We start from the raw sequence: 27964 nt of genomic DNA, 5'->3' as shown, positions 1-27964 counted from the left end.
ACACTGGTGCCACCGGGCCCTCTGACCACCACCAGTAGGAAACGGGTCAAGTGTCTTGCCCAAGGACACAACAACCGATACTGTCCAAGCCGGGGCTCGAACCGGCAACCTTCCGATTACAAGGCGAACTCCCAACTCTTGAGCCACGATCGCCCGATTTACTACATAGACTTTAAAGTAAATGCGGTTAAGGCTCGAGGTAAAAATTATGCTTTTATTCTGGTGAGTGGAAACCGGAAGTTTTGTGGGGAAATTCAGCCTGAAGTCGCCCCGCTTCTACCGTAACTACTGCAGGCCTTTTGTGTCGTCCCTGCTCGTCTTCTTTAGAAGTGCATTTTTCTTCCTGCTGCGACCATGGAGTCTGGCGATTCAGGTAAACCTTTACAGTGAGATTTACGCCAAATACGTGCAAACTGCACTTTAAGGTCGATAATTTATCCGTTAAATCTCACAAGCTAATTTAGCTTGTTTGAACCAGTGTACAACGCCAGCTAAGTTAACTAGCTGTTGGGTTAGCTGGATCAGGTTTTAAATAAGATCAATACAGTTCAATAAATACACATTTTAACTGCAGTCTTTAACAATCATATTTAAAGACACAACTGCCTCTTTAACCCAGTTCAGAGTTCGTCACATAGCTACTGAAAATTGTTTTGTTGCTCGAATAAGTGTTTTTTTTTTTTATAAAAGGCTAGCACTAGTCTTCGCCTGTTTATAAAATAAGTGTCAGATTTCCTGATATGCTAGTTGTTTCAGAGGGTGGCTCTATCTTTTGTTAGAGGTTTAGATTTGTTGTCACATGCATTGTATTTTGTCATGTATTTGAGGTCGAGGAGGAGGAGGGTGGAAGTCCAGACCCATCCAACCACAGAAAAGCAAAATGAACATGACTATTCTCCGTCAAGAAAAACTGATAGCTCAGAAGAAAAAAGAGATCGAAGAAAGAATGGCAGAGCAAGCAAAAATGAATGTTCAAACCACTAGCAAGCCTCTGCCTGAAAGGTAATTATACACATCCTATCATGGCCCACATTCAGTTTGAATACCAACAATCTGATACTTGTACACGTGAATGTTTTCTGTGATGCCAACCTTAGACTTGAAAACATATTTTTAAAAATACCTTTTTACACTTTTATCCCTGTAGTTCTACCAGTGTCCAAGGGGCTTCCACAAATAAGTTCGCAAATGATGGGAGCTTCTTACAGCAGTTCATGAAGATGCAGAAGGAAAAGGCGCATGTGTCTGGTTAGTACCCAATTCTGCACAGCTTACTCAAAATATTGAATGATATTTAGCAGAGCTTTAGATGGGACAGTTTGCATTAGTATGCATAACCTAATTAATTAGAATCTAAATATAATAGAATTTAGTAGAAGGGTTTTCCTGAAGTGTCTCCCTTTCTTTCTAGGTTCCATCAATGATGCCAAGACCCCATCAACCCCAACTTTATCACCAGGAGGAAATGCGCTCCAGAAAAAGAGCATTTTCGTTGGCCAGCGACCTGGCCTTGGAGTCAGCAGCATGCTAAATCAGTTCAAGAGCTTCTCACAGTCCAAGAAGAATCCCATTCTCAGCCAGAGGCCAAGTGTCTTTTGCTCTCCAGATGGTGATGATGAGGAAGAAGAGGCCGATTACTCCAAATTCTTAGAGATGAAAGGTAATTCCTGGCCTGTGTTTTTCATTGTGTCAGGGGACACCTCCATGGCTTGGACATTTCAGTGCATCCTCTGCGTACTCCAGTGGAACAGTTGCCTTGTGACTGGCATTTTGTCATTTGTGCCCTTTGAGTAAATGTACTCATAGCGTGCTTAAAGTCTCTCCCCCAGAGGATTCAGACACCAGACTCATTATCGACAAGATGGCTTCTTTTGTGGCCGAGGGGGGACCTGAGTTGGAGAAGAAGGCCAAGGAAGACTACAAGGACAATCCTGTTTTCTCGTAAGTTTGAAGGACATTGTCGCTTAACTTAGTAAGACTTATTTTACTCTGAAAGTTTTTTTCAGACATATCTGTTTTACAATTTTTGCCCTTGTCTTTTAGTTTTTTGTATGATAAGAGCAGCGTGGAATATCTCTACTACAAGAAAAAGATTGCAGAATGGAAAAAGGATTTGCAAAGACCAGAGAAACTCTCAGATAATGGTAAATGGCCTTTTTACTTCACACACTTCCTTTTCTGCTTCTTTTCTTTAATCTTTCCTCTCAAGAGTTACTGTTATTGCACAGGAATGCATGCCGATACCGCATTCTCAGATACACTTGCAATTTTCAGGTATTATAATCTGACTACTGAGATACTCAGAGCTCGATAGTGATGGCTAATATCGTGACTACAGAAGCCTGTAACTAATGTACTATTGCAACGGAGTTCATCATAACTTGATCTGTTTTGAAAACTGCATAGCAGAAGGCTCACATTTCTCAGTAGTGTTAGTGCAGCTTACCATCTACACCAATACTTTTTTATTTTAAATGTGTAACTTTTACTGTGTCTACTCCTAGCATATCTAAAACTGAGATATTTAGAAAGCAGCTGAACCATTCATGTATTTTAAAGTTCTGATCTGGATCTGCACTTTTCAACACCCACTTTCTGCTTCTGATTGGGTCTTTTTCCAACTTCATGCCAACACATCACAGCTAGCCTTTGCTTTTAACTGTGCTTAATATGTTGCAGATTTTGCTTTCAGACTCTCAATCTGTTTTCTGGCACAATGACTGTGCTATACTGATTTATTTTTGGATAAGTCTTTAATAAATACAGTATTAGACTTTGACTTGAACGGTGTAATGAATGCAGATGTAAGTTTTAAATTATAGTCATACTGTATGTTGTTGGAGTCTCTCAGGGCTTCATTCTTCATTTGTTACAGTAAACGCCTCAAATCCATACAGTTCCCCATTCACCACCCCTGTCCCCCTTGCTCCTCCTTCCCTTTTCCTTTTCTTATCCCCTATTGGCTCTAGACTGGTGGTGTATGAGGGCCAGTTGAGTACGGTACAGTAGTAGAGTGTGAATTGACTCCCAGTACTAATAGGCTGCTTAAAGTCTCCCCCCCAGTGGACGCGGAAACCCAGCAGGTGGCTGAGAAGCTGGCCAAGTTTGTGGCGGAGGGTGGCCCAGAGGTGGAAGCCATCGCTGCTGAGCGCAACCGAGACAACCCAGCCTTCAGGTAAGTGGCCATATCTGTTCCTGTGTCCTGCATGTCTCACATTTTCTTTTTTGATAGTTCGTCTGAACTGTATGAATCTTCTGTCCTTCAGTTTTTTATATGATGAACAAAGTCCAGCCCACCGTTTCTACAAAGAGAAAGTAAAGGAGTATCGTGCTGCAAACTCTCAGAACTCTGCAGATTTAACAGGAGATTCCAGGACAGCTGTTAAGCCACCAGCTGCTTTTCCAGTACCAGAAATCTCTCCACAACAGAGCCAACCATCTGCACTTCACTTTAAGGAGTCAGAAACCCCACCTGTGAAACGAAAGAGGAAGAGCAGATGGGGGTCTGAAGAAGACAAAGTCGACCTGCCTATTCCTCTCATTGTTGTTCCTCATGAGAACAGTCTTCCAGACCCTAACGCACCATCACTTTCTGGTATTTACTTTACAAATGTGCAAGTACTGTTCATGTGTTTATTTGTAGGGGATGAATATTAATTTAACCCCAAACCTTTTTCTTGTGCAATTCTTTCGTAAGACGGTATTATGTGTTTTGCAGCTGACAACAAATATTATTAAATATTTTCCAACTTATGCATGCTAATGCTCATAGCCATATTTCATAAAGTCATCTGAACATTGAGCCCAGCAAGATAGTTTGACAATTAATGAGAAATTGAGATTGCTAGCATTATACATACTAATGGATATTCCCCGTTTTAGTCCAGGAGCTGAGAGGTCTGGGTTATAAAAAAGGGAAACCTCTTGGTCTGGTTGGAGTGACAGAATTATCTGAGGACCAGAAGAGACAATTGAAAGAACAACAAGAGGTATGGAAGTATTAAAAAAGAATACATAGTGTTGTTGCTTTAGTCTTTTAAATTTCTTTCAGATCATACAAGATTATAATTTCCTGGAAGTTCTTAACAACATATGTGTTGCTAACTGAGCAGGTGTTGTTTTTGGGGTTTTTTGCAGATGCAAGAGATGTATGACATGATCATGAAGCACAAGCGTGCAATGGCAGACATGCAAGTGATGTGGGAGAAGGCCATAAGAGAGCATCAGCACGAGTATGACAGCGATGAAGAGGTTGACCAGCAAGCGGGGACCTGGGAACATCGGCTCCGAAAGATGGAAATGGAGAAGACTCGCGGTGAGTTTTACCAGCAGCCTGGAAAATCATTCATTTACACTTTAACTCTATAGGATTTTGAAGACTTAGTTTTGTTTTGTTTTTAATGTAAATGTCTATTCCAGAATGGGCTGAATCTCTGACAGAAATGGGTAAAGGGAAGCACTTTATTGGTGACTTCCTGCCCCCAGAGGAGCTGGAGAAGTTTATGGAGACTTTCAAGGCACTAAAGGTCAGTTTTCATTTCAATTCAACACTTCCCCAAATTGGGAAGGAAATATCAGGATTTGTTTAATGCATCACGCATGTTATTTCTGGGGAAAAGAAAGGATTGCAAAAGTAGGCCCTTGTAAATCAGTTTTTTCATATATATATATATATATATATATATATATTTAGTGTCTTTTCCACAACAAATGCATACATATCTTTAGTAGAGCTAAAGTTTTTCTGAAATGCCTCAGCAGTTGAACCCAGACTGCCCATTTCCCAGCACATTCCTCGTCCCTTTCTGAAAGTCCCCTAGGAACAGACTGTAATTGCTACTTTAAAAAGAAATCTGTGTGATTTGACACTGTTATTATCTCATCAAAAAGTATCAAAGCTGAAAAAATGAGCACTATGAATGTAATTTGTCTCCCAGAGGCATGGGAAGTTGTTAGAAAGTCAGCTCCAGGATGTGGCTTTTTAAATGGCAAACGGCATACAGTTTGAGTCTAAGCACATATAAACACAGACAAGTGTCTTTGAGGAAAATGTAATATAACTGTTGGGTTATTATAGTACATATGTTTTTGCAGGCTGTATTTGATGAAGGCCTGAAGGCTGAGTGTTATTGAGATACATCATCTATAATGTTCTCAACATTTAAAACAACTAAAAAATAGAAGGACACCTATGACTTAACAGTACAAATCTAATAATCAACTATATACACTCCCTGTTTCTGTACATGTGCACTTCCCAAGGATGATAAACATTATTGCTTTATTTTAGCTGTTTCCATGTCCCATTGGCTCCATGTTTGTGCGATATCTTTAGGATTTTTTTGAGTGTTTCTAATAAAACTGAATTATGATTCCTCACAGTCATAAAAAATGTGTGGAATCAAAACACAATGCTGCTTCTGTTTGTTATGAATGCTCAACTTTTTTTCCTGGATTCACAGGAGGGTCGGGACCCTGACTACTCAGAATACAAAGAGTTTAAGTTGACGGTGGAGAATCTCGGTTTCCGAATGCTCATGAAGATGGGCTGGAAAGAAGGCGAAGGCCTCGGCAGTGAAGGACAAGGAATAAAGGCTCCTGTCAACAAGTGAGCATTTCTACTTATATCATCCTTCTAATATTTAAATTAAACCGAACTCAGTGCCGTAATTTTATCATGTTGGATTTCTGGTGTTTACAGTTGTGGGCAAAAGTTTGCATATACTAATCATGGGCATGAATGCCGTGGTAAATTGGGGCTTTAAATGATTTCTTTTAACTGTTAATTTTCCAGGATGGATTGATTGTAATATTTGGTTAAATGTCTCTTATCAAGTTGCACCTCAACCAGACACTTTTGGTATTGGCAAACCAGTTCATTTAAACCCAGCTTTTAAACATAGTCTACAGATTTTCAATAAGGTTGAGGTCGGGGCTTTGGGAAGGCCATTCCATCGGCTTAATGTTAACCTGCTTTGACTGAAATTTGGTTTGGATAATCTTGAAGGTGTTTTTAGAGCAGGATCGTCTTTATTGGTCAGTACCCTCTCACTCCATGTCAACGTGAAACTCGCTTCAGTGTGGACAGTGACACTCCAGCAGTTTCCAGTTCTTGAGTTTTGGCAGTTATAAAAAGATTCCAACTTGTGCACCATTTCTTGTTTTGTTTTTTTGTTTTTGTTTTTTAAGTCGATAGAGAGTAATATATGCTGTATAATCACTCCATCCTGGAAGATGAACGGTTGCAAAAATTCTAAATAACCATGAAATCCATGCCCATGATGAGTGTAAGTAAACTACACCTGATTTACTACTTCAGTACTTTGGTACATACATTGCAGGAATTATTAGTTCAACATTTAGTGCAGTAAGTATATAAAAGTGTAATTTGGTGTCGTTAAATGACCCGGTAATGACAGTGTCAGGAATGTATTACTTAGCAGTCAGTTTACAGTGTGTGCTTGTAAATCTTGTGGGCGTTTATACCTAAATAGGACTTAGCAGACCTATTTAGGTATAAATAGCTGAATATAAACACAGCCATTATTACCACTGGCTCTGTTTATATTCAGCTGTCTCAGGGGGCCATGAGTTTGACAGTGAGCCAACGTGCACGGTAGCCATTCATTAATACTTTCATTATTTACACCTCTGATTTGGAAGAGCAGTTGTTTTTATTAGAGACTGTAACACTCGTATCAGAGAGACACAAAAAAGTCTTGTTTTATGATCTCTCTGTCTCACTCCAGGGGAACTACGGCTATGAATGGAGCAGGATTTGGAATTGACCGCCCAGCTGAGCTCTCGAAAGGTGATGATGAATATGACGCTTTTAGAAAGAGGATGATGCTCGCCTACCGCTTCAGGCCCAACCCACTGGTAACATATCTTTTATGTTTTCTAACATTGTAAAAGTAATCTATAAAATTTCACCAATTTATTTAAACTGTTTACATAATTTGGATTTGCATAAAGAAAGCCACACATTGTTTCCGTGTTATGATCTGTTGACTTTTTAAAGAAGATTTCTGCTGCACAGCCACACACAGTCCTTTGTTGTGCTTGAATTTAATCTGCTTTTTCTTTTGTCTTCTTACAGAATAATCCACGGAGACCATATTACTAATGTAGACAGCTGTTTATGTGTATACTTATTCTTCTTTATTGTAACTTAATAAAAAGCTTTTTTGTGTGTGTGTGTGTGTGTGTGTGTGTGTGTGTGTGTGCCCGTGCCCAAGAGGATGACGAAGTTTGAAAATGGAATAAAGCTCTGTAGATTCTCTAGTTTGTTTGGTGTAATTACACACAGTTTTCAGTATTTGATCATCTGTGTTATATTTCAATTACAGATTGTAACAAATACTGTCCTCACCCAACTTCTATAATAAGTAAACTCATTACATCTTTTTGCTTTACCATCTAATAAACTCACTTCTGCTTTAGCACACAATTTTCTGTATAGTTTTGTTTACTGTGTTCTGTAACAATTTTGATTATTTTCACTATATGCTACAGTTTCTGCAATAAAACAGCCACCTGAAATGTGCAGTTATCTTTTCACCTGCTTATACCTATTTGTTTATAATCTATTTATTAGAGGACATGCAGGGGTCAAGAGTATCTTACTTTCAGTTTATGACATACCTGTGTGCCAAGTGTAGGCAGTCGTGTAATCATATTTGATAGTTTGATCGGTAATCATTCTGCCATGGCTCTGTACAGCAGTGAGTCATTAAGCAGGCTTGACCGGGCTCAAGCAGCCAGTAGTGAGGAGTGACAAATCAGTGAAACCAGACCTTCAGTTTGCCATTCTCCAGAGAGGTTTAGACAGGATAAATATAACTCAGAAATCCCAGCTAAGCAAGAGCTGCTCCTCAGAGGCAACTTAAGTGAAAGTAGAAAGTAAATCGAGAGTTGCTGGTTAATGGCATGAGGGTTTCTTGATGGATTAAATTTCTTAAGACAGATATTAGTGGGTGCAATTATTATAATCCATTAATCTTTTGATCTCTTAAAATTTATGAGAATTGTGATAGGGATGTAAAATAGCTTTTGACAATATACTTAAATTATTTATCTTGAAGGCAAATAAATCCTGACATTTGAGAAGATGAAACAAGTAATGATTGACATTTTTTAGTTGGAATAATTGGATATTTAATTGGTTAATTAATTGTCTCAGTTAACAATTTCTCTTTCTTGTAATCAGTGCTTGAGAAAAATGAACTACAGTTGCCGAGAATATACTCTCCTCCTGGGAAATATAAATGATCACAGATAACAATGGGGTAAAATCCCTTATTAAAAGTGAAATGAGAAAGATTACAGTTGTTGTATTAAACTCCCCTGTTGTTGACATTCCTCTACATTGTTTGGGGGGGAGAAAAAACTTTGATTTGACGCATTAACCTATGGGCTGTCCCTGCGAGTAGGGGGGGGGTGGGTAGGTAAACAAGATGGCGACAACCTGAGAAGCAAGAGTAACACGAAGAGTCAGGGGAAAAAATATATCACTGAGATTTTGTCAGACTAAAGTTAAATAATTTATTCATTGGGGACGGACTCACAACAGAGGACAAACCTTGCAGCGAAAAGGAGGTTCATTTGGATCTAGGTGAGACCCAGTACCGGGAGTTAGTTAGCTTGTTAACCAGCTAGCTCGCTATTTACATTGGCATCCAACGCAACTCCGGTTAGCTTGCGTTAGCTGAATTTATCTGGTGCGTTTCTTCTGAGTGTAGAAGATGTTGAAGATGGTGTCTCTGTTGTCGGCTAAGCGTAATGCCTTGTCTTTAGAGAACAATGTGTGTCCCCATTATTGCCTCCGCTTCCACCGGTAAAGGAGGTGAAGTTGGCTAACGCTAAATACAAACGTCAGGCAAAGTTGGCTAGCTAGTACTGGAGGTGCACAGCCACCGTTAGCTCCAGTTGGATGACGACGTTTCGGTTACCCCCTCACCTACCAGCTGTTCTCTGTCAGTTCACTGTCAAATTAAATTGCTATTTGTTGTTTTTAAGCATGTCTCTGAGATGAAACCTACTGTGCTTGCTGAATGTGTGCTTACCGACGGACCGCAAAGTGGCATTTCAGGCTAGTTCATTCAAGCAGACTTGCTGCACTAGCTTATCAGCTAGCCAACAGTTGACACTTAAAATATTTATTCCGGCTTAAGAACTTGTAAACTACAATCCTTACATATATATGAGGTTGTTATGTTTGCATATAGAAAGAATAACCTGGTGACTTTTGTTTTGTTTTTTGACCACGGGATTTCAAGGTGGTTAGGTGTTGATGTGTTGTCGATTGTTTACCAAAGATGGCTAACTTATGCTTATGTTTTTATTAATGTTTAAATTACTCATATTTTCAGGCACCGGGCAGTAAAAACCGCGGTGACATGGAGGACACCTGAGGACAGTTCAACACATTGGACATTGGAGTCGATCTCCAGGAGCCCCACTGATAGCAGAGATTGGACTGATACTGCTGCATGCTCTGGCTGTAGATCTGTGCTTGGATCCAATCCAGCTATAAACACTTATGTACCCTGAGAAAACTCTGATATCCAGCATGGACCCTTGACAGAAATGCCATGCTGCGTGGCCTTGAATCAAGACTGGTTGCCTCTGCTTAAGACTGTATGGTATTAATTCTGAGGTGATTGGTGAAAGAGAAGAAAAACGTTGTAGTATCGCTTTTTTTTCCAGTTTTCTGTTCAACCGCACTTGTTGTAGATGTAGTTAAAATGCACAGTATAAAGCACTAACTCGGTACTGGACTCCAAGGGTTTTTTGCCCCTTTTTGCCCCTCTTGAGTGAAAAAGTTTACAAATTGGGCCTGATCACCCACCTCCTCCCCTTAACTCTCAGGCCTGATTACTCCCTCTCCAATGTTCAGTATTTTGTAACTCATCCTGCAGAATTAAAATACTCACCTCCGTGCTGAAAGGTTACCAGTGGGTTACTTCACAGCAGCAAACCGTTTCCTTCCCTGGAAGTACAAGCTGTCAATCATGAGTGCCAGCGAGTTGCCTCACCTGTCTGACTATCTAAATGAAAATGAACTGATGGAGATGGATACTTTTATTCACCGCATTGACTCTACAGAGGTGATCTACCAGCCTCGGAGGAAGAGGGCAAAGCTGATAGGAAAGTACTTGATGGGGGATCTACTCGGGGAAGGATCTTATGGCAAGGTGAAAGAAATGCTGGACTCAGAGACTCTTTGTCGTAGGGCTGTCAAGATACTGAAGAAGAAGAAGCTTAGGAGGATTCCCAATGGAGAAGCCAATGTGAAAAAGTGAGTGTTTCCCAATTTGTGTTTTATCTTGTTTCACACATGCCTCTTGAAAGGTCTTTTTAGTTGGTTGTACTAGGTAAAACTAGGTGGCATGCCTGCAGTGTATGATCAAAATATAATTAATTTTAGTCACTACACAGAAAATTAATTTAGCCTGCCAACAGTAAAATCAGTTTCTTATGAGTTTTAATGTGTGCCATAGCCTTTAAAAAAATGCAGCTCCCTTTCCGAAACGTGTACAACTCCTAATTTGTATTTTTAAAATGAAAAACCTGATACTGTACTTGAAACCTACCGATCATAACTGATAAGGGAAAAAGGCAGACACAAAGCCTTAGTTTCAATCCAAACACCAGAATACTGTAATATGTTTGAGACATTTAATTTCAATACACAGTTATTTTTCTCACTTAACAAAGCCAAACCTGTCCAGCAATTGACATAGCAAAGATAATTTTACATAGTCAGCATCACTCTTGAATCCTGAGAGTGAGGTTGTGCTTGTGCAGCCATTAAAATGTAAGAGTCGTTGATCATTGCGGTGGGTAATCCATCTGTCATTTATATGAACAAAGTCAATAATAGTAGAATTATATCAGTAATATCAATAGCATTTGTGTCGCTGCACTAATGGTACCTCCCAGTCAAAGCTGGCTCGCACACACATATGCCAAACACCATCCGTAGATGCAAGGCCAACTTGCAGATCTGGCCTAAATGATGACTTTCTACACCTAGCCATAAAAAAGAGAAGAGTGATTTATTAGCGATGCACAAATGTGTGGATCTGTTTTTATCTAATAGGGGGAAAAAAAACTGCAGGAAATGGTTGTGTATTTTTGCTAAAATGTGAAGGAGACAGCGAAAGGCTGCATGAGGATGCTGCATTCAGCGATTTTTAGATGCACATCAATAGGTCATTGTCAGCTTTTTGCAGTAGTCACATAAACATGAAACCTGATTACTTTCATCAACGTACTCTGTTAATGCTTAGTTTTTTGTTCGCAATCCCCCCTGTGATGGGGGGAAAAAAACGGTGTCTTCAGCTCAGATCTTCACTTATCCATTTGATAAAGCGGTTATTTAATTCCAGTGCATCTACACAACATGCACAGAGGAAAAAAAATATGTCATCAATAGGGGTGCAACGATATTCGTATCGATATTGAACCGTTCGATACAGTGCTTTCGGTTCGGTACGCATATGTATCGAACAATACAACATTTGTAATTTATTTTATCAATTTTCCTTCTGACGATGCTGTCTGTGTTGAGCGCTCAGTGAATCTGTGTTCGACTACTCCGCCTAGGCTGCACTGTCGAGCGCAGATCCACTGAGCGCTCCACACAGACAGCATAGTCAGGAGGAAGAGCACAGGGCAAGCTAGCGAGACAGAAGTTAAGCTCTCAGCAACATGGACCTCCCCCACTCTCATTCAGATCTGGCGTTTGGAATTATTTTGGTTTTCATGTGACGTATGACCCTGAAGGTAAGCGAGTCATGGACTAAAGTAAAACAGTATGTTGGATGTGCCATGCAATGCTCAATTACATTGGTGTGAACTAGTGTGTTAGCGCAGTTAGCTCGTTAACGTGTTGGCCGTCTAGCCCCATGCACGGAGCGATCGGCGGTAGCTCGTTAACGGAGATTTGCCGTGTTGTGGCGTTAAGGTCATTTCAACGAGATTAACCTGAAAGCACTAGTGGGAACACAACGAATAAGACTGCACATTTACGCCGACATCATCCTAGTGCAAAGACAAAAACAACAAGCATGCTACTAACTTTAGCCGAGTCATTTAGACAGCTGTTAGCACATGATTCTCCTTATGCTGCTGAGAATATAGCCCAGAAGAAGCGGATAGTATAGCTTTTATTTTGGAAAGAGACATTTCTCTGTAATAAACTCTCTTTTCCAAAGATGAGTGATTCCTCAATCAGATACAGGGCTTGCAATATCGCTAGCCCGACGTCCCGGAGCTAGCGATTTTTTTCAGTCGGGCTACCAAAATCTATCTCTTCCCTGCCCGTCGGGCTATTGTAGGAAAAATATATGTCAATGCTTTTGCATTCTTTCGGAAATGTAGCTGGGTAATTATGTCATTGGCATCGGTGAGCCACTGTCAATATGTGACATATTGAAGTCGCGTTTGAATTTGCGCTTGTTTTTTTGCTTTCACTTTGCAATCGTGCGAACTGTGTATAGAGAGCGACAGTACTGATCTCTGAGTGATGATAATTTGTGCACCAATTCCTCTGACATCGTCTTATTAATCGTTAGCTTACTATGCAAACATGACAAGTGAAATCTCCCGCAGCAAGCTTAAACATGTGAGAGGTTGATCGCGCAGAGAATCGCTGAGCTTATGTGAGTGCGTGTGTAAAAGCAGCAGGAGAAGTTATGACAAATCAGACTATAAGGCAAAAAGAAAGTGCAGCTTTATGGTTTCATGGACAAAAGAATTTCTGTGGCTGCAATATGACGAGCTAAATAACCAGGGCTGCACATAAGTGGTCCGCAGGTGCGCATTCGCTGTCAAAATAAAAAACACGCACAAGGGTTAGGGTTAAATTTAAAAACTGTACTTTTGAGTTAAAATATATATTTATAATTTTAATAAATGACAAATTAAAAAGGCATGAACAATTTTTTTTGTATCGAAAAAATATCGAACCATGACACCAAAGTATCGAACCGAACCGAACCGTGAATTTTGTGTATCGTTGCACCCCTAGTCATCAAATATTACTTATACAAACCAGTAACGTGTTTTGTTTTTGTTTGTGAGTAGTAGATGGATTTCTAGTAACTGTGTAATTGTTTTCTGTTCTTGGGGCTCTGTTTCCTTTGTCTCACTGCCTCTGTGATTTAGCTGTCATGTCTGTGTGTTCTTTTTTTTCTTTTCTTTCATTTTTTGCATCCCACATTTCTTGATGAGCATCGGTAGTTTTAATCACAGCAGTATTATTAAATATCACTCCAGCCTTTCGCCTTGGGCCTGTGCTAATTATAGAGTAAGCCTTAGAAAACTGTCAGAGCAAGTTCACCCAGACAGAAAGAAGCTGCAAGATAATGTGGGGGTTTTTTGTTTGTTTGTTTGGGGGGTTTTTTAGGCCACAGTCACAACAGCAGCAGAGCAATGAAAAAGCCCGTAAGCTCAGTTAGAATCATTTTGTTGGTATTGCAATGGCGTGTTTTATCTAACTTAAACAAATTTTGTCCTAGAAAACTGTGCTTTATAATCTAAAGCTGCATTTTAGTTTGCTGGGAATAAAAGAGCCTTGCAGCAGCTGTAGTCTCAGCTGTTAGTATCTTCACTGGCTCTGTTCACCCATAGTGCTGCCTTTGCACTACGATGCAGTTTGAGAATGCAGTCGGCTCAATTCACCATTTATCACTGTTCACCTCAATGTTGTTAATACTTATTTATTTCTGCTCGATTTTTATTTATTATTTTGCACTGTTGAGTCTTCGATGATATGAGTGGGAATATTTAACAACACCACTAAGACAAAGTCTGTTTTAATGTCAGCAGAGAACCAGAAAACAATAAATTAGCATTCCCTACCCCATTACTGGCTCTGGGGTGTAGTGTTGGTAATTATCACTTGTGACTTGTAATCAAAGTACAACAAATTAAATACACCTACAAATGCAAAGTCCAGTTACTGGTGTTGATTTTCTGGAGGAAGAAAATCATTATAAAAAAGTATTTTGTGCAAATCTTCAGTGTTACGTAAAAGTCCCGATAAGGAAAATGTTACAAGAGCGTTTTTAGAGTTTCAGTATCTCACTAGGGTAAGTCCTTGTGTAAAGGTCACTAAGTCAATGATGGCTGGGGGAAAAAACAAAACAAAACAAAACGCACAAGCTGACCAGAAGTGATGGTAGAGGTTAAAATGAAAATGCAAAATTTGAAATCCTTAGAAAACCAACTGTTGGCAAAATAAATGTAACTTGTGAGACATTTATTTTCTATTAAGACACTGACTCATTTTCCTTTTTTAAGTTTTATTTTTGAGTGGTCACGTCCAGGCCTGAGTCCAGTCCCAAGTCTGTAGCCTGTCTCCCCTGATAAACTTTGAAAAGTTTGTTCAAAGCAGAATGGTGAAAACCGGTTTGTCCACATGTGCAAATCTTATAAAAATAGATACACAGTCAGTACTTTGTAACATCTTCTCAGGCTAGTATTACAACTTAAAGGGTTTTGGGGTTTTTTTGTTTGTTTTTTTGAGTGTTTAGAATGCTGTTAGAGAGAATTTTGCAAAATTTTCCTGCAAAAGGCTTCCAGTTATGTGAAATTTATGAGCTTTCTTGCATGCAGAGTTCGTTTAATATCCATGCTTGTTTTGTTTTGGGGGGTTTGTTTTTGTTTTGTTTTGTTTTGTTTTTTATATCGGGCATCTGTGAGCACCATGTCCAAACCTTAATCTTGCAGTTCCTGTTGTAATCCACGGTGTATTTTAAGGTCTCCCCTATTCATCTTCAGCTGCCTTATACATGGTGTGTTGTTTCCTTCTAGAAGTTTGGTGGTATTTCATAGAATTCATTGGGGGTTTTTTTATTGCCAGAAAAATCTTCTCCATGGCCATCGTCTGCCACCAAACTAAGCAGTGGGTGAAGGGTTCGTGCCATAAAAATGTTCAGCGCTTTTCCTCCACATGTACCTTTTGCCCTTTGCACTACAAACGGTCTGGTTTAACTTCATCAGTTCACAGGACTTGTTTCCAAAATACATCAGGCTTGTTTATTTCATTTTCAAACTTCTGCTGAGTTTCATGTTGAGGTCACAGGAAATGTTTTTCTTTTTTTTTTTTTTATTGACTCTTCCATGAAGGTCACATTTGTTCAAGTACACCACTACTTTATCTAGGTTTTCTGAAGGTCTAACGCAGCTTTTGCTAGCCTAACTAGCAATCCTACAATAAGTTGTTTTTTAGCGTTTTCTTGGTCTTTCAGATCTTTCCTCTTTCTGAGGTGTTTGTTTTGTGACCATGCAGACTTGTCAGCTGGGAATTTTCATTACAATGCACAGACTAAATGGTAAATGGCCTGTATTTGTATAGCGCTTTACTAGTCCCTAAGGACCCCAAAGCGCTTTACACATCCAGTCATCCACACACACATTCACACACTGGTGATGGCAAGCTACAGTGTAGCCACAGCCACCCTGGGGCGCACTGACAGAGGCGAGGCTGCCGGACACTGGCGGCACCGGGCCCTCTGACCACCACCAGTAGGCAACGGGTGAAGTGTCTTGCCCAAGGACACAACGACCAAGACTGTCCAAGCCGGGGCTCGAACTGGCAACCTTCCGATTACAAGGCGGACTCCCAACTCTTGAGCCACGAGCACCCCAAGCAGTGGACTTAAAGGAAACTTAAAAAGAAGTATGAGCCACCAGCCGTCAGGTCTTCAACTGTCTGTGTCCGGAATAGAGTATATTCTGGACCTAAATGTGAACAAGTAATACCCCTGGCATGCTAATTAAGCTCATAGACCCTGGTAAAAGTTATCCAAGAGCTAAGATCTGTTAAAATGCCTAAACTCTTGCACCACATTCTTTTTTAGATAAATAGTTAGATCCTTTATTAATTATTTGCAGGAAATTACACAGCAGCTTCTACACAAACCTAAGACTATACATCCAACAGCTAAACGATGTGAATTCCTTATAAAGGGTTTGTAGTTATGCAGTTTGGTTCACACAGAATTTTTTCTGTGTGTGAAATCAAACCACAAGGAAAAGCTACAGTTTACAAGCATCAACTGTTTGAGACCAGAGTAAACAAGCTATAGGTGTGAAAACACCCTTAATGACATGTGAGGGGACCATTGCAGGTCTGTAGTCATTGTGGTTGGTGAGATGACTTTTTGGAACGGGAACCAAGCAAGGCATTTTCCGCAGCCTTGAGAGCTTCAGATTGAACAGGTGTGTTAGAATATCACACAGCTTCACGAAGCAGGTCTTCATCAGCCTCAACTGCTTTCTTTGCATGCTGGTGTATCTTTTCCTGAGTTACAATGTAGCTCATCTAAAGCCAGTTCTCACTTTCTTATTTTAGATTTCTTTGGTTATATTTATAGGCTGCAATAGTACATGGTTCTGTCACTTTGTTAATGGGGCCATAGCAGTGTCTCTTGATGTGTGAAATTGTTTTCCCTTTGCTTTTTTCCCCCTTGTACTTTTTCTTCTTGTACACCCCTCCCACTTGGTGTTTGCCTTACGTTTTCCAGCCTGAGGAAGCTGTATTCCCGAGCCTGTGAATGCCTGTCTGTGCTTGGGTGTCATAGTAGCCCCCAGCCTCTCTATTCAGCCACTGTTGAGCATTCCTGTGTGCCTAACACTTCCTGCTTTTAAAGTGTTGCTATAGGGACAAGCATGCTTATGCTTGCTTTGATTGAGCAATGCTACTTCTGTTCCTATGGTAACACGCCAAGAATGCCCTTCCCACATTTGGAATGACAGGCTCACACACACACACGGGTAGGCACAGTGGAGATGCAGATTTTGATCAGCTGTTTATGTTGGTGCTGTGTGCCTGAGTCACTGCCATATCACTAAGCTCTGCGGATTGCAGGCCTCGAAAGCACGAGGTCCATCGGTGCACATTTGAACTCAGACTGTGGATGGACTGCAGCAGTCAGTGTGCCTTAAGCAACAGCCCTGCCTCCATTTCATGATTCACTTTTTATGGAAATGAGCTCTGTTATTAATGCACTGTGATTTCCTACAGTTCACACATCTGTACATCATTTAGTAGCCAGTTTCAGACTCGATATTTTAATGTTGCTCTGTTCTACATGTGGGTGAGCTTTTTAGTCTTTCTGCCAGTGCAGTGATGCAGCAGTAACCGCTTGTGTGTCTGTGTGTGAAAGCGAGAGGCTGACTAGCCCCTGAATATCCATTTGTCAGTAGGGGGGGTTGTGTTTAAGACGAAGGATTGACGCAGCTCATACACTGCAGGGTGACGACGGCCAGAAAAGCTCTGAAGTGTGTATTTTGTGAGAGCACAGATGATGTCTCAGCTCTGAAGGGACTGAAGAGTGTTATTTATTTTAGGCAGCCCTCCTTTATGGCTTTGACTTGTTATTGTGTGATGTAGTATCAAGAGAAGCAGGCGGAGAATCTTATTCAACAATCAAAAAAATGTTGTTGTTGGGGTTTTTTTACCCTGTTTACCTCTACTGCATTATGTAACATAAATGGCAGTTAAACAAACCGGTCTTCACTATATATGAAAAAATATTACAGAGAAGTAAGCAGCATTTCATTCATAGTTATGCTAACTGCTTTGAATTATGACCAATACAAGTTGTCTTGTTATGAGTGCAAATAATATATCATGATGCTCAGCGAAATGTGCAAAAATACAAAATGATACTTGATTTTAGATTCCTTCCTGTAATTGTAAAGCAAGCCCTCAATATTTCCTGTGGGAGCATCTGGATATTACCCCTGGAAAGTCTGTGGTTTGTGCTTTTTTTTTCTTTTTTTTTCTCCCCCCTCTTACGATCCAGATTCATTAGCGTTCCCTTTCATGGCTCGCTGATTAATGTTCAGTCTCCAGGGGTTTTGCCATGCCGGTGATTTGAACATCTCCTCTTTGGGCAGCAAAGTAAACTGTCAGGTTATCTGTCTTTATAGTAAGAATGGAGTTGCTACTGCTGCACTGTTTTTGGTGGGTGCATATTTGTTAGGGTCTCATTAACAAACAATCGAACAGTATGACACATGTCAGAATTTAACAATCCATTGTTTAGCAGGCACTAATAGTTTAGAAATTATAGAAATTTTCATTATTTTTATTATTCATTTTATTCATAATCCCAGTTACATAGTCATAGCTACAAAGAAAAATGTGCCACTGTCCAAAAAAAGCCTAACTGTATCTGCTCTGCTGCTGGTGCTTTAGCCTATACTGAGCATTGTAAATGTCAGGGCTTTAGCCGCTCTGCTGGGCAAACTGTGATGACAGCAACTCTATATTTCACCAAGTGTCTTTTTCTGCATGGTGTTCTGTTAAAGTTAGTAGCAGCAAATGTCAGACAGCACTGTTACCCATGGCCATCAGAAGCCAGTTTCAGCTGATAACATGGTGTCCTTGCAACTCTGCTCATCCTCTTCTATTAGTCGGTCTTAAATGTGTTTTCTCTTAATTCAATGTTTTTCATTAAGAACTAAATCACATGATGAATTTAAATTTGACTGTCTGTATAGAGTAAATCATAAACCTGTTACGCATTATGTAGTGAAACAACTAGATTTTTCACCAGTTCTCGCATTGTTTAGCAGGTTATTAGAAAGTAATGAAACTAATAATACAGTTGTGGCCATGCTGTACAGTCACTCACTGAAGCCAGTGTGCAGATGTACGGTACCCAGCCTTTAACCTACATTATGCAGCTAACATGGCCCAGTAGAAAATGATACTAATAGAAAATTTCTCTCATTAAGTAAGCAAGTGGATGCATTTTCATGTCTTTTCTCTGTATGTTCATTTATAGGGAGATTCAGCTGCTAAGAAGACTCCAACACAAGAATGTGATTCAGTTGGTGGACGTTCTTTACAATGAAGAGAAGCAGAAAATATATCTTTTACCTACTGAATAAGCATATGTTGATTTTTGACATTAATTATTATAGACGGTCTATTTTACAGTTGGTTATTTCTGTACCCAAGTTCTATTTATGTTCTGCACTTTTCCCGATTTTATAGTTGGTTCATAATTGTAAAAAATGTGTTTGTTTGGTTTGGTAAATTCTCTTGACTCCTGACTTACGTATATGGTGATGGAGTATTGCGTTTGTGGGATGCAAGAAATGCTGGATAGCGTCCCAGAGAAAAGGTTTCCAGTATTTCAAGCTCACGGGTAAGTCTTCCTCTTACTTCTCCTCTCTGCTTCCTCTATCCCTGAGTCTCTCTGCTATATTTAGTCTGAGCCTCTCTGCAGCCGCTGCTCCAAACCTAAGTTTAGATCGGAGACTACAGGGCCTCTACCGTTAAAATTGCTGACCGTAGACTGTGTGAATGTCGGGTCACTGCTGGAAAGCCGCTGAAGCAAAATGTGATGCAGCTTTATCTAACCACAGAAATAATAAGTTTCTTCTACTGTGATTGACTTTGGCTGGTTTTAAATGTGTCCATAAATTCCCTCTGGTTGATGCTTCTTGTAGGTACTTTTGCCAACTCTTAGATGGCCTTGAATATTTGCACAGCCAGGGAATAGTTCACAAAGACATTAAACCAGGGAATCTGCTGCTGACCACAGATGGCTCGCTTAAAATCTCCGACCTGGGAGTAGCAGAGGTAAGCATCGCCTGCCAGAGTTCCGTAAACTCTCTGAATTCTTACTCTTGATTAGAAGAAAAGGGCTGGCATTTCTTTGTATAGACTTTGTGTATGACTTTAATTCCTTGTGCTTGTGTTTGTTCCTTATGTTGGTGCTTTAAAGGTGTTAAGTTTATAATTATTTGCATTGAAATGTATACAGGAACAAAAAATAATCTATTTCTTTCTTGCTGTTTTTCCTCAGGCCCTTCACCCATTTGCAGAGGATGACACGTGTCGTACTAGTCAGGGCTCTCCAGCCTTTCAGCCTCCAGAAATTGCCAATGGACTGGACACCTTTTCAGGGTTTAAAGTGGACATTTGGTCTGCTGGAGTAACACTGTGAGCGGCACTCTGCGTACTTGTCATGCATTTATCCACATAAAGCTCTAAATTCTGTCCTTGACTCTTTCTGACTCTTGCTTCCTTTCAATCAGATATAACATTACAACAAGTCTGTATCCATTTGAGGGGGACAACATCTATAAGCTATTTGAGAACATTGGAAAAGGAGAGTACACTATTCCTGAGGAGTGTGGACCTCTCCTGTCGGACCTGCTGCGAGGTTGGTGTTGTTCGAAGCCAAAGTGTTTATATTTTCTGCATGAATTTTGGCATTTTGTTTTGCCAATTCAGTGGTCTGTCGCCTCCTTGCAAATGCTGAACAGCACCTGAGAGTGGTGTTTCATTCCCTGTGTGCACACAGATTTAAAGTGAAAAGTCAGCATTGAGTGTTTGTTGGACTGGAAATATTACCATATTCACAGCTATTGATAGGTGTTCTTAGTATTTTAGAGGTGTCAATATACAGTGCCTATCAAAAAGAATAATTGATTTCGAGGTGCTTTAATTCTGCAGCTTTTCACCGGTAACAATCGAAACATGTACTGTTAGAAAGATTTGGGTTTGTAAGTTTCACTTGTTCACCTGCAGGTAGCATAACAGCAACAGTGGCTGCAGTGACTCCAATATGCTTGCAAAAGTATGGGACGAATTTGACCATCATATGTATATGTGCCGAGTGCACGGGAAGCTTCTATGTACATGTACTTCAAAAAAAAAAAAATATATATATATAGATAGATAGATATAGAGATATAGATAATAATAATAATGGATTGGATTTATATAGCGCTTTTCAAGGCACTCAAAGCGCTTTACAATACCACTATTCATTCACTCTCACATTCACACACTGGTGGAGGCAGCTACAGTTGTAGCCAGAGATGCCCTGGGGCAGACTGACAGAAGCGAGGCTGCCATATCGCGCCATCGGCCCCTCTGGCCAACACCAGTAGGCGGTAGGGTAAAGTGTCTTGCCCAAGGACACAACGACCAGGACAGAGAGCCCAGGGATCGAATCGGCGACCTTCCGGTTACAGATGCGGTTAGAGATATAGATATAGATATATACCGGTAGATATAATTGGAGGGAAAAAAAAAACCTTTTTGATGTACCTTGTTTACTGATTCCTATGAAGACCCTCTTATTCTCAATCTGTGGCTTTACGATGAAGTGGTTAACACATGAAAGATCCCTTATTTGAGCTCAAAAGGAGACGCAGACCAGTGTACTCTCTGTGCCAGACCCAAGACCGGATTAATAGGATTGCTTTAGGAAGAGCATCCAGTGTAAAAACGGTGCCAAATCCAATGCATGGATCCAACCATTTTTGACCATTTGAGACATGTAGGAGGAGCTGCGAAGTAAAGATACAAAACAGGCTGTTACTTGTGACACATTAAGTTTGCTATAGATGTTTATTTAAAATCTCAGATGGTGTGCCCCCTTCTAAAATTAAAATTACTTGCAGCTGTTGAACGTCATCACAAAACTAACCACCTAGCAGTCAGGTGTTTTGCTGTAACCGCTGTCCACTGAGGACGGTACACCAGATGGTTTGCAAGATGAGGCATGCATCAGGTTTATATATTATTTTGTTTCTTAGGTTGCTTCCCTCCTTATCCAAAACTACAGTGTTTGTTTTCTATACATTATCCTAGATTTAGCTCAATTTTCATGAAATGCAAAATGAGTCACACTTAAAAAAACTGACATTTATTTTCAGTCCTTTATGCCTGTCAGTCTTTAGGTGTAGGCTGAAATAAAAGGCAGTGGATTTACAGTTTAGGGCACAATGAATCCATTAAAGATCATAGCGTTAACAGTAGATGTTTTTGTCATGCTTATTAATCATATCTGAAAACATCCTCTAGACTGCTAGGATTGGTGAACAGGAGAATATAGGATAGAAAAACCAGCAGTCTAGTGGGTAATAAATCACTCAAATGTCAAGCAGTTTCACTGTGATCTTTTCTGTGTGCACCCAGTAGGTGGTGCTGTGACACTGGAAGTCACTGTGGCTTCTCAGCATGCCAGGCTTCCACCAAACTGTAGAAATCCCTCCAGCTGTTGACGTAGTTTCCATTGATCTGGAGCCAGCAGCAGAATACTAAGCACTTCACAGTTGGGCATTGTTTTTCCCAAGTGAAATACTGCACTGCTTTTGCCCCTTGTTTAAAAAAAACAAAAAAGGCAAGAGTCCTTCAGTTAAAAACAAATAAATTTTTAAAAAAAAAGAAGAAGAAGAAACTAAGGAGGAGGAAAAAAACAAGGAACAGAAAAAGAATCTATTACAAGAGCCCAAACCCACTGCCTATAAAATCCAAGAACAATGTTGGGAAGATTATGTTTTTACTAACTAATGAAATCCTTCAATGAAGGCTGAAAGCTAAGTTGTATTTCAGCATATTATCCAGCTTTGCTCTCTTTGTCCTTTTATGGAAAAAAGCGCCGGGTATAAGTGCTGGGGCTTATACCTGTAAAATGATTCTGGGTCAAATGGAGGCGATTTAAACATTTTTTTTTTCTGTCAAAAGGAATCAAATGTTTAACAATGAAGAGAAAAAAGAACTCCCTGATTTGTTTCTTCTGAAAAACATACTGGGCTTCAGTCCCCCGTCATCGGTATGACGTCTGTGTGTGTGATGGCGCAGCACCTGAGAAATAGTCGGTCCATAATTACATCGCCTAAAATAAGCCACAAAAAGGTGTCTTTCAGCCAGCGCAGCACTACTATCAGCACCCTGCATACTCCTGTTTTCTGCCTACTAGGAAACAATTACATTAGTAGGAGAGGCACTGCATCACTTCTACCTTATCACACTGACACTGCGCTTTTCCCACAGATTCAGCCCACATTGTGATAATTGAGATACAAAATCTTCTTTACATTGTTACAGCTGTTGCTCAGTCCTTTTTCCCCCCTCTCTCTCTCTACTGTACTTAATTGACTTCTTCAGCTGTGCAGGATGCTTTGACATACAATGATTAATAAGATTATCACTTTCATTAATTGATGTTCTTGAATGAGGTTGCTGTCTGGCTGCTGTTCACCTTCCCCACATTGCTGTGGCCTCCCAGCAGTTTGTTAAATGCTCCATGGAAACAGATGTGAGTGGAGGAAATTGTTCAGGATCATCGTGATTAAATTCACCTTGACATCGTGTTTGTGTTTTGTTCTCTCCCCCCTCCCCCTTATCTAGGCATGCTTGAGTATGATCCTGTGAAGAGGTTTTCCATACAAAACATAAGGCAACACAAGTGAGTATTTTGATTGTATTACTGTGACTAAGCATACGAATTATCAGGTGTTTGGAAAATTATACTCTACACTAAAAATAAAAGACTGATCTGTTATCTACATGCCCTTTCCCCCCCACCATCCCATCCTCCTTATAACCTTACCAGCTGGGTGCGGAAGAAACACCCTCCATCTGAGCCTCCTGTACCCATCCCTGCCAGCGCAGAGAGCAGGGACCCTTGGCGGAGTATGACGGTGGTGCCCTATCTAGAAGATCTGCATGGCTACACAGAGGAGGATGATGACGAGCTCTATGATGGGGAGGATGAGATCATATACACTCAGGACTTCACAGTGCCAGGTAAGAGTGGGCTTAGATAATTCTTATGATTTGAGTTGGGTACTCTCCATAAGCAGATATGCTATATGCGGAATCTGTCGACAAGGAAAGGTTTTTGGTTGTCTTAGTTCTGTTTACAGTCAGGTCTGAGCAGGCTTTGGTTGCATGCAGGGATACGGTCAATGTGAAGAGCAAAAAGGGGAAATGCATTTGCTGAAATCCGAGACAGTTTGCCCGAGGTTCACTGCTTTACTCCTCCATTTAGTTTTGTGTCATTGTTCTAGTTTGTTGTATTGAAGAAAATTGGACATTTCATAATTGTTACTCTGCCTCTACGAGGTGTCATTTAAACTCTGACACAAAATTACAGCTGAACTACTGAAAATTCACATGAGGACAGAGTGTCAGCCAGTACTCGGGCTTACAGATATCTGGGGTTTGTTAGCGTCTGTCTCTCTTTGGAGCACGTGTTGGGAAGCTTTTATTGCACTTGCTGTACGGTAATGAGGAGTTGTCTTCAGCCCAATTGATGCTTCTGTTCTTCCTCTGCTGCTGGGTTCTGTGTTGTGCTCCACCACTCCTTCCTCTCTCTCACTCACACAGACACACACACAGACAGAGCAGCAAAGAGAAATCAGGAAACTTCCAAATGTAATAAATACTTACATTGAACTGAAATTAAAGAAATGCACATAAATAACACAAAGTGAATGATTAATGAAAGAAAGGAGTTTTTCTTCCTTCCTTTGGCTTTGAAGGTCAGTTAATGAAAATGGAAACACTGCAGTATCAAAACCATGGGTTTTGTTTGCTTTTTTAAAATTCGTATTTCCAAACAACTGCATAACATTGGAAGTCTTAAATTTTCTGTGTAATGTCGATATCCAGGATACACAAGACATTGGATGTTTCCTCCAGAGGCTAAGTAAGCAGAGTAGCTAATGCCATATGTGGAAAATGGTATTGGCCCAGAGCTCTTATTCCTTGCATTCAGGGGTTTTCAGTCCTATAGTCACATGTGTATGAAATCGGGCACCTAGCCTTTCATTGTGCCTTTACAAACATTCAGAAAGAATGGGTTGTTTTAAAGATTTGTGTGGAAATGGTAAAATGGTATGGATAAAATATATTAGGTAATGTCCTGTGACTAAATAATTAATACTTAATCATCGCTGCTGTTTCCATCCCATTCACATAGAAATCGAAGTTCACATTAAGTACTTGCCCTTTTAAAGTATTCAGTATGTTACAGCAGTTTGCAATTATCAGATACTGTTGGTTTTGATAAAGGCCTTACTGCTAATCTTTCCGTCCCATATTGCAAAGAATAAAACAGTCACGTCTTAATGTTACTAAAACTGAAGGCTTTGGGTTCAGTGTGAAGGTCAGCGCACAAATGATCAGATATGTGGTGTTTAATGTAGCTTGGTAATCACACATCATTTATTTCACTTCAATCATTCAGCCTGACATCGTGCTCATGTTTGGTGATTTCCTTTTGGGAGTGGCTGTGCAAATCAGTGAACTCAAATCGTGGAAGCTGCTGTCATTTCCTAGGATTTCCACACCGATTTAGGAATTGTGTGAGTCTCAGGGTTTTTATTTGTGTGCATTGTTTTATAACATTTTCTATCATGTCTCGTGGTTGTGGCCCTGTGCAGCTGCAGTGCAGTGTGAGTTCATGTAGTTTTAAAATGATATGAATATGAATGGGACCAGACTTGACTACAAATTACCTGACACGACCTTGATGAAGACAAAACATGTTAAATACTCGTTAAAAGTTGTTGTTGTTACTGTTATTACTGTTGTTGTTATTGATGATAATATTATTATTATTAATTATTATTATTATTATTATTCAGAGGAACTCAGTAGACAAACTGCCTATTAAAGGATCCTGAGTAGAGTGGAGGAAGAAGTAATTCGTTGGTATCCTTTTAACTTATTTTAGTCATAAAGTTAACAAAGTTAGGAAAGCAGCAGTTTAAAAAAAAAATCATAAATTAATAGACTTGCAATTCTCTGATTTCCTGTAAGCCTACATCCACACTTACGCATGTAGAAATGTGTGCCAGACCTACAAATGATATCATGGTGTCCAGTTTGCCAAAAATAAAACAAATATAGGAGCACACCTTCTATGATGTAAGACAAAATGTTGATTTTACGAGCCAGTAGGAGCGAGTTTTCCCAAAGCTCTGTGTTAAGTGACCTCAAGCACCATTTTTTTTTTTTTTTTTTTTTAAATGTAATGTAAGCTGAGTTTACCAGAATACCTGCGTATGACAGGACCTAAATGTGAGGGTTCATTGCTCGTCTGCTAATTTACCCCCCTTTTTTCTTCTTTTCTTGTTTTTCATTGTTTGTGAAATCCCTGAATAGTAAACATTACTACATTTTGTGCTGTGAGTGATTCCCTTTTTCCTGCAGAAGTGAGACTTATGAAAAGTTCTTATAAAAGCCTTAAAATCTCTGCGTCAGACTGCTCTCATGCATTTTATACGCTGACAGCATGATGGCTCTTTGCCCTCACGGTCTTTGCGGAAATGTGGACGTCTGGATCAGGCTTGTCCCAGTATGAACCTGAGGCATCTTAAATTCCCCATTTCCTCTCCAGGCTGTGCCGAGTCATAATGATTTGCCATGAAATAAGGTTCAGAGGGCTGGAACAAGGTGCACTTAAATGATATGTGTACAAACTTTAACCCACTGTTGACAGGCTCTGGTAAGAGCAGATATTAACTGCATCTTTTCATTTGATTTAATTTGCACCCCGACTCTTCCTTTAACACCCCCCCCCCGGAATTAAAATCTTTTATCTGTTGCTAGGCAACAGTCGGTAATAATAAATGCAGTAGTCGGTGTCGGATATCTAGAATTGGTGCCCCACATTAAAAAACCAAATGGAGCTGCAGAATGTGAATGAAGCGATCTAAAAATAATCCTGCTGAAATGGTTTCAGTGTGGGAGTCTGAATGGGTTTCCAGGATACATACACACACACACACACACACACACACACACACACACGCTCTCTCACTCACAGGAAGCTTCACAAGAATAAAATGTTGGTGTGTTTGGTAAATTAAATCACTCGTTTGACCTCTTCTCTCGTAATGAGTAAATATATATGTCCCTGCTCTTAATGTTCTCCTCAGACTTGCAGTTTGTGCTGTGTGGGAACCTGTAAGTTTATCTTGGCGCCTGCTGCACTCACAGATACTCACACATGTCTGTACTGAAATAAACTGGTCACACTGAGGTTAATTTCTATTTTTCAGCCAGTGGATTTCCTGTTGTTGTAGGTTTCGGTTTGTCGCACACTTCTCACCATTACCTGACCTGACATTTTGATGGTGCTGTTGGTAAACTAGATTTTCAGCGTTCCCCTCTCAAAATATATACACACTTGCAGTATGATCCAGTATACGAAAAATACAGATCATTTGTGAGCTGTGAGTCATGCGAGTGTTTCAGTAGAATCTAAGAATAGAAATATTGATTAGAAATGAGCCTAAGTCCCCTTCAGTTCTCACAGCTTCAGGTTTCTTGTGTTATCATGGGGGTTTTGGTGAGGGTTTCTGATGACTGTGCAGTTTTGTTGGTTTGTTTTTAATGGATAAAATAAGTCATGTGTGACAAAATGCAGTAGGCTGTTTTCTATTTTTGGCATTTTTGATATCATCTAGTGAACTGGCTCTTTGCAAACTCATAAATTCTTCTGTGGGTGAACTATAATATGTTTGCGAGCTTTTCTGTTCAAAAAACAGAATTTTATATTCTACATTGTGCATCTGCAGGTCTTTCTTCCATGCTTTGTGTCCATTTTAGCTTCTTTCTCTAAGGCGGTTTGAAAACAAAGCAAGGGTAGTTCAGTATGTACTCAGCATAGCACATTCAAACCAGCTGTATATCTGCTAACAACAAGCAAGAGTGTTGATTTTACATGTGAATGCAGCCAAAATCACAAAACTGACTTCTCTGATAAACTCCTCATTCACATTCGATGCCTTCTGTTACAAAATCTTTAGGCCTAAAGAGAAGAAGAAACTAGAAACTGGTTTAAAAGTAAAGGTTGGTTTTTATTGTCCTTAATGGATAGCATTAGTGTCGCTTTTTCATACTAATTAAGAATTAAGTTAATCTTTTGACTTCCTGGTTCCTTGGACACGTGGAGTAGAAAGCCTGGACCTTGTGCTGAAATTCAGAGCCTGACGCAACACAAAGGTTTTTGTCGCACATGAGTGTCCGAGTGTTTTTGGTGCTTTGATGTTGGATAAAACAAGGTAAATGTCTACAGGGGTCTGCTCATACTACAAACTCACAGCTGGTTAGCAAAGCAGCACTCAACACTGGTGTATTGGGTTTGTTTTGAGCCTCGTATGTGTGTGTTTGTGTCTTTAG

At 40.0% G+C, this 27964-nt stretch overlaps 2 protein-coding genes across 2 annotated transcripts in view; both read left to right on the top strand.

The window, feature by feature from the left end:
* Window positions 1-5: 5 nt before the first annotated feature.
* Window positions 6-7538, top strand: sugp1 (SURP and G patch domain containing 1). The gene is made up of 14 exons (XM_026150465.2): window positions 6-373; window positions 828-1002; window positions 1148-1248; window positions 1412-1660; window positions 1818-1941; window positions 2044-2144; window positions 3052-3175; window positions 3267-3595; window positions 3883-3989; window positions 4138-4315; window positions 4420-4526; window positions 5463-5608; window positions 6750-6879; window positions 7100-7538. The coding sequence occupies exons 1-14, from the start codon at window positions 355-357 to the stop codon at window positions 7124-7126; spliced, it is 1917 nt and encodes a 638-aa protein (XP_026006250.1). The 5' UTR covers window positions 6-354; the 3' UTR covers window positions 7127-7538.
* An 886-nt stretch (window positions 7539-8424) lies between these two features.
* The window catches only part of stk11 (serine/threonine kinase 11), a 21340-nt gene continuing 1800 nt past the window's right edge, over window positions 8425-27964 (top strand). Inside the window, exons 1-9 of the mRNA XM_026148841.2 lie at window positions 8425-8614; window positions 9372-10300; window positions 18810-18893; window positions 19086-19175; window positions 19480-19612; window positions 19839-19975; window positions 20071-20198; window positions 23180-23237; window positions 23385-23578. Coding sequence (XP_026004626.1) covers window positions 10014-10300; window positions 18810-18893; window positions 19086-19175; window positions 19480-19612; window positions 19839-19975; window positions 20071-20198; window positions 23180-23237; window positions 23385-23578 — 1111 coding nt within the window. The 5' untranslated portion in view covers window positions 8425-8614; window positions 9372-10013. The remainder of the gene's footprint in view (window positions 8615-9371; window positions 10301-18809; window positions 18894-19085; window positions 19176-19479; window positions 19613-19838; window positions 19976-20070; window positions 20199-23179; window positions 23238-23384; window positions 23579-27964) is intronic.

This window comes from Astatotilapia calliptera, chromosome 18 (assembly GCF_964374335.1).
Source record: "Astatotilapia calliptera chromosome 18, fAstCal68.1, whole genome shotgun sequence".
NCBI lineage: Eukaryota > Metazoa > Chordata > Actinopteri > Cichliformes > Cichlidae > Astatotilapia > Astatotilapia calliptera.
The sequence above is the reverse complement of the archived record's forward strand: the minus strand, read 5'-3'. Positions and strand labels throughout refer to the sequence as shown.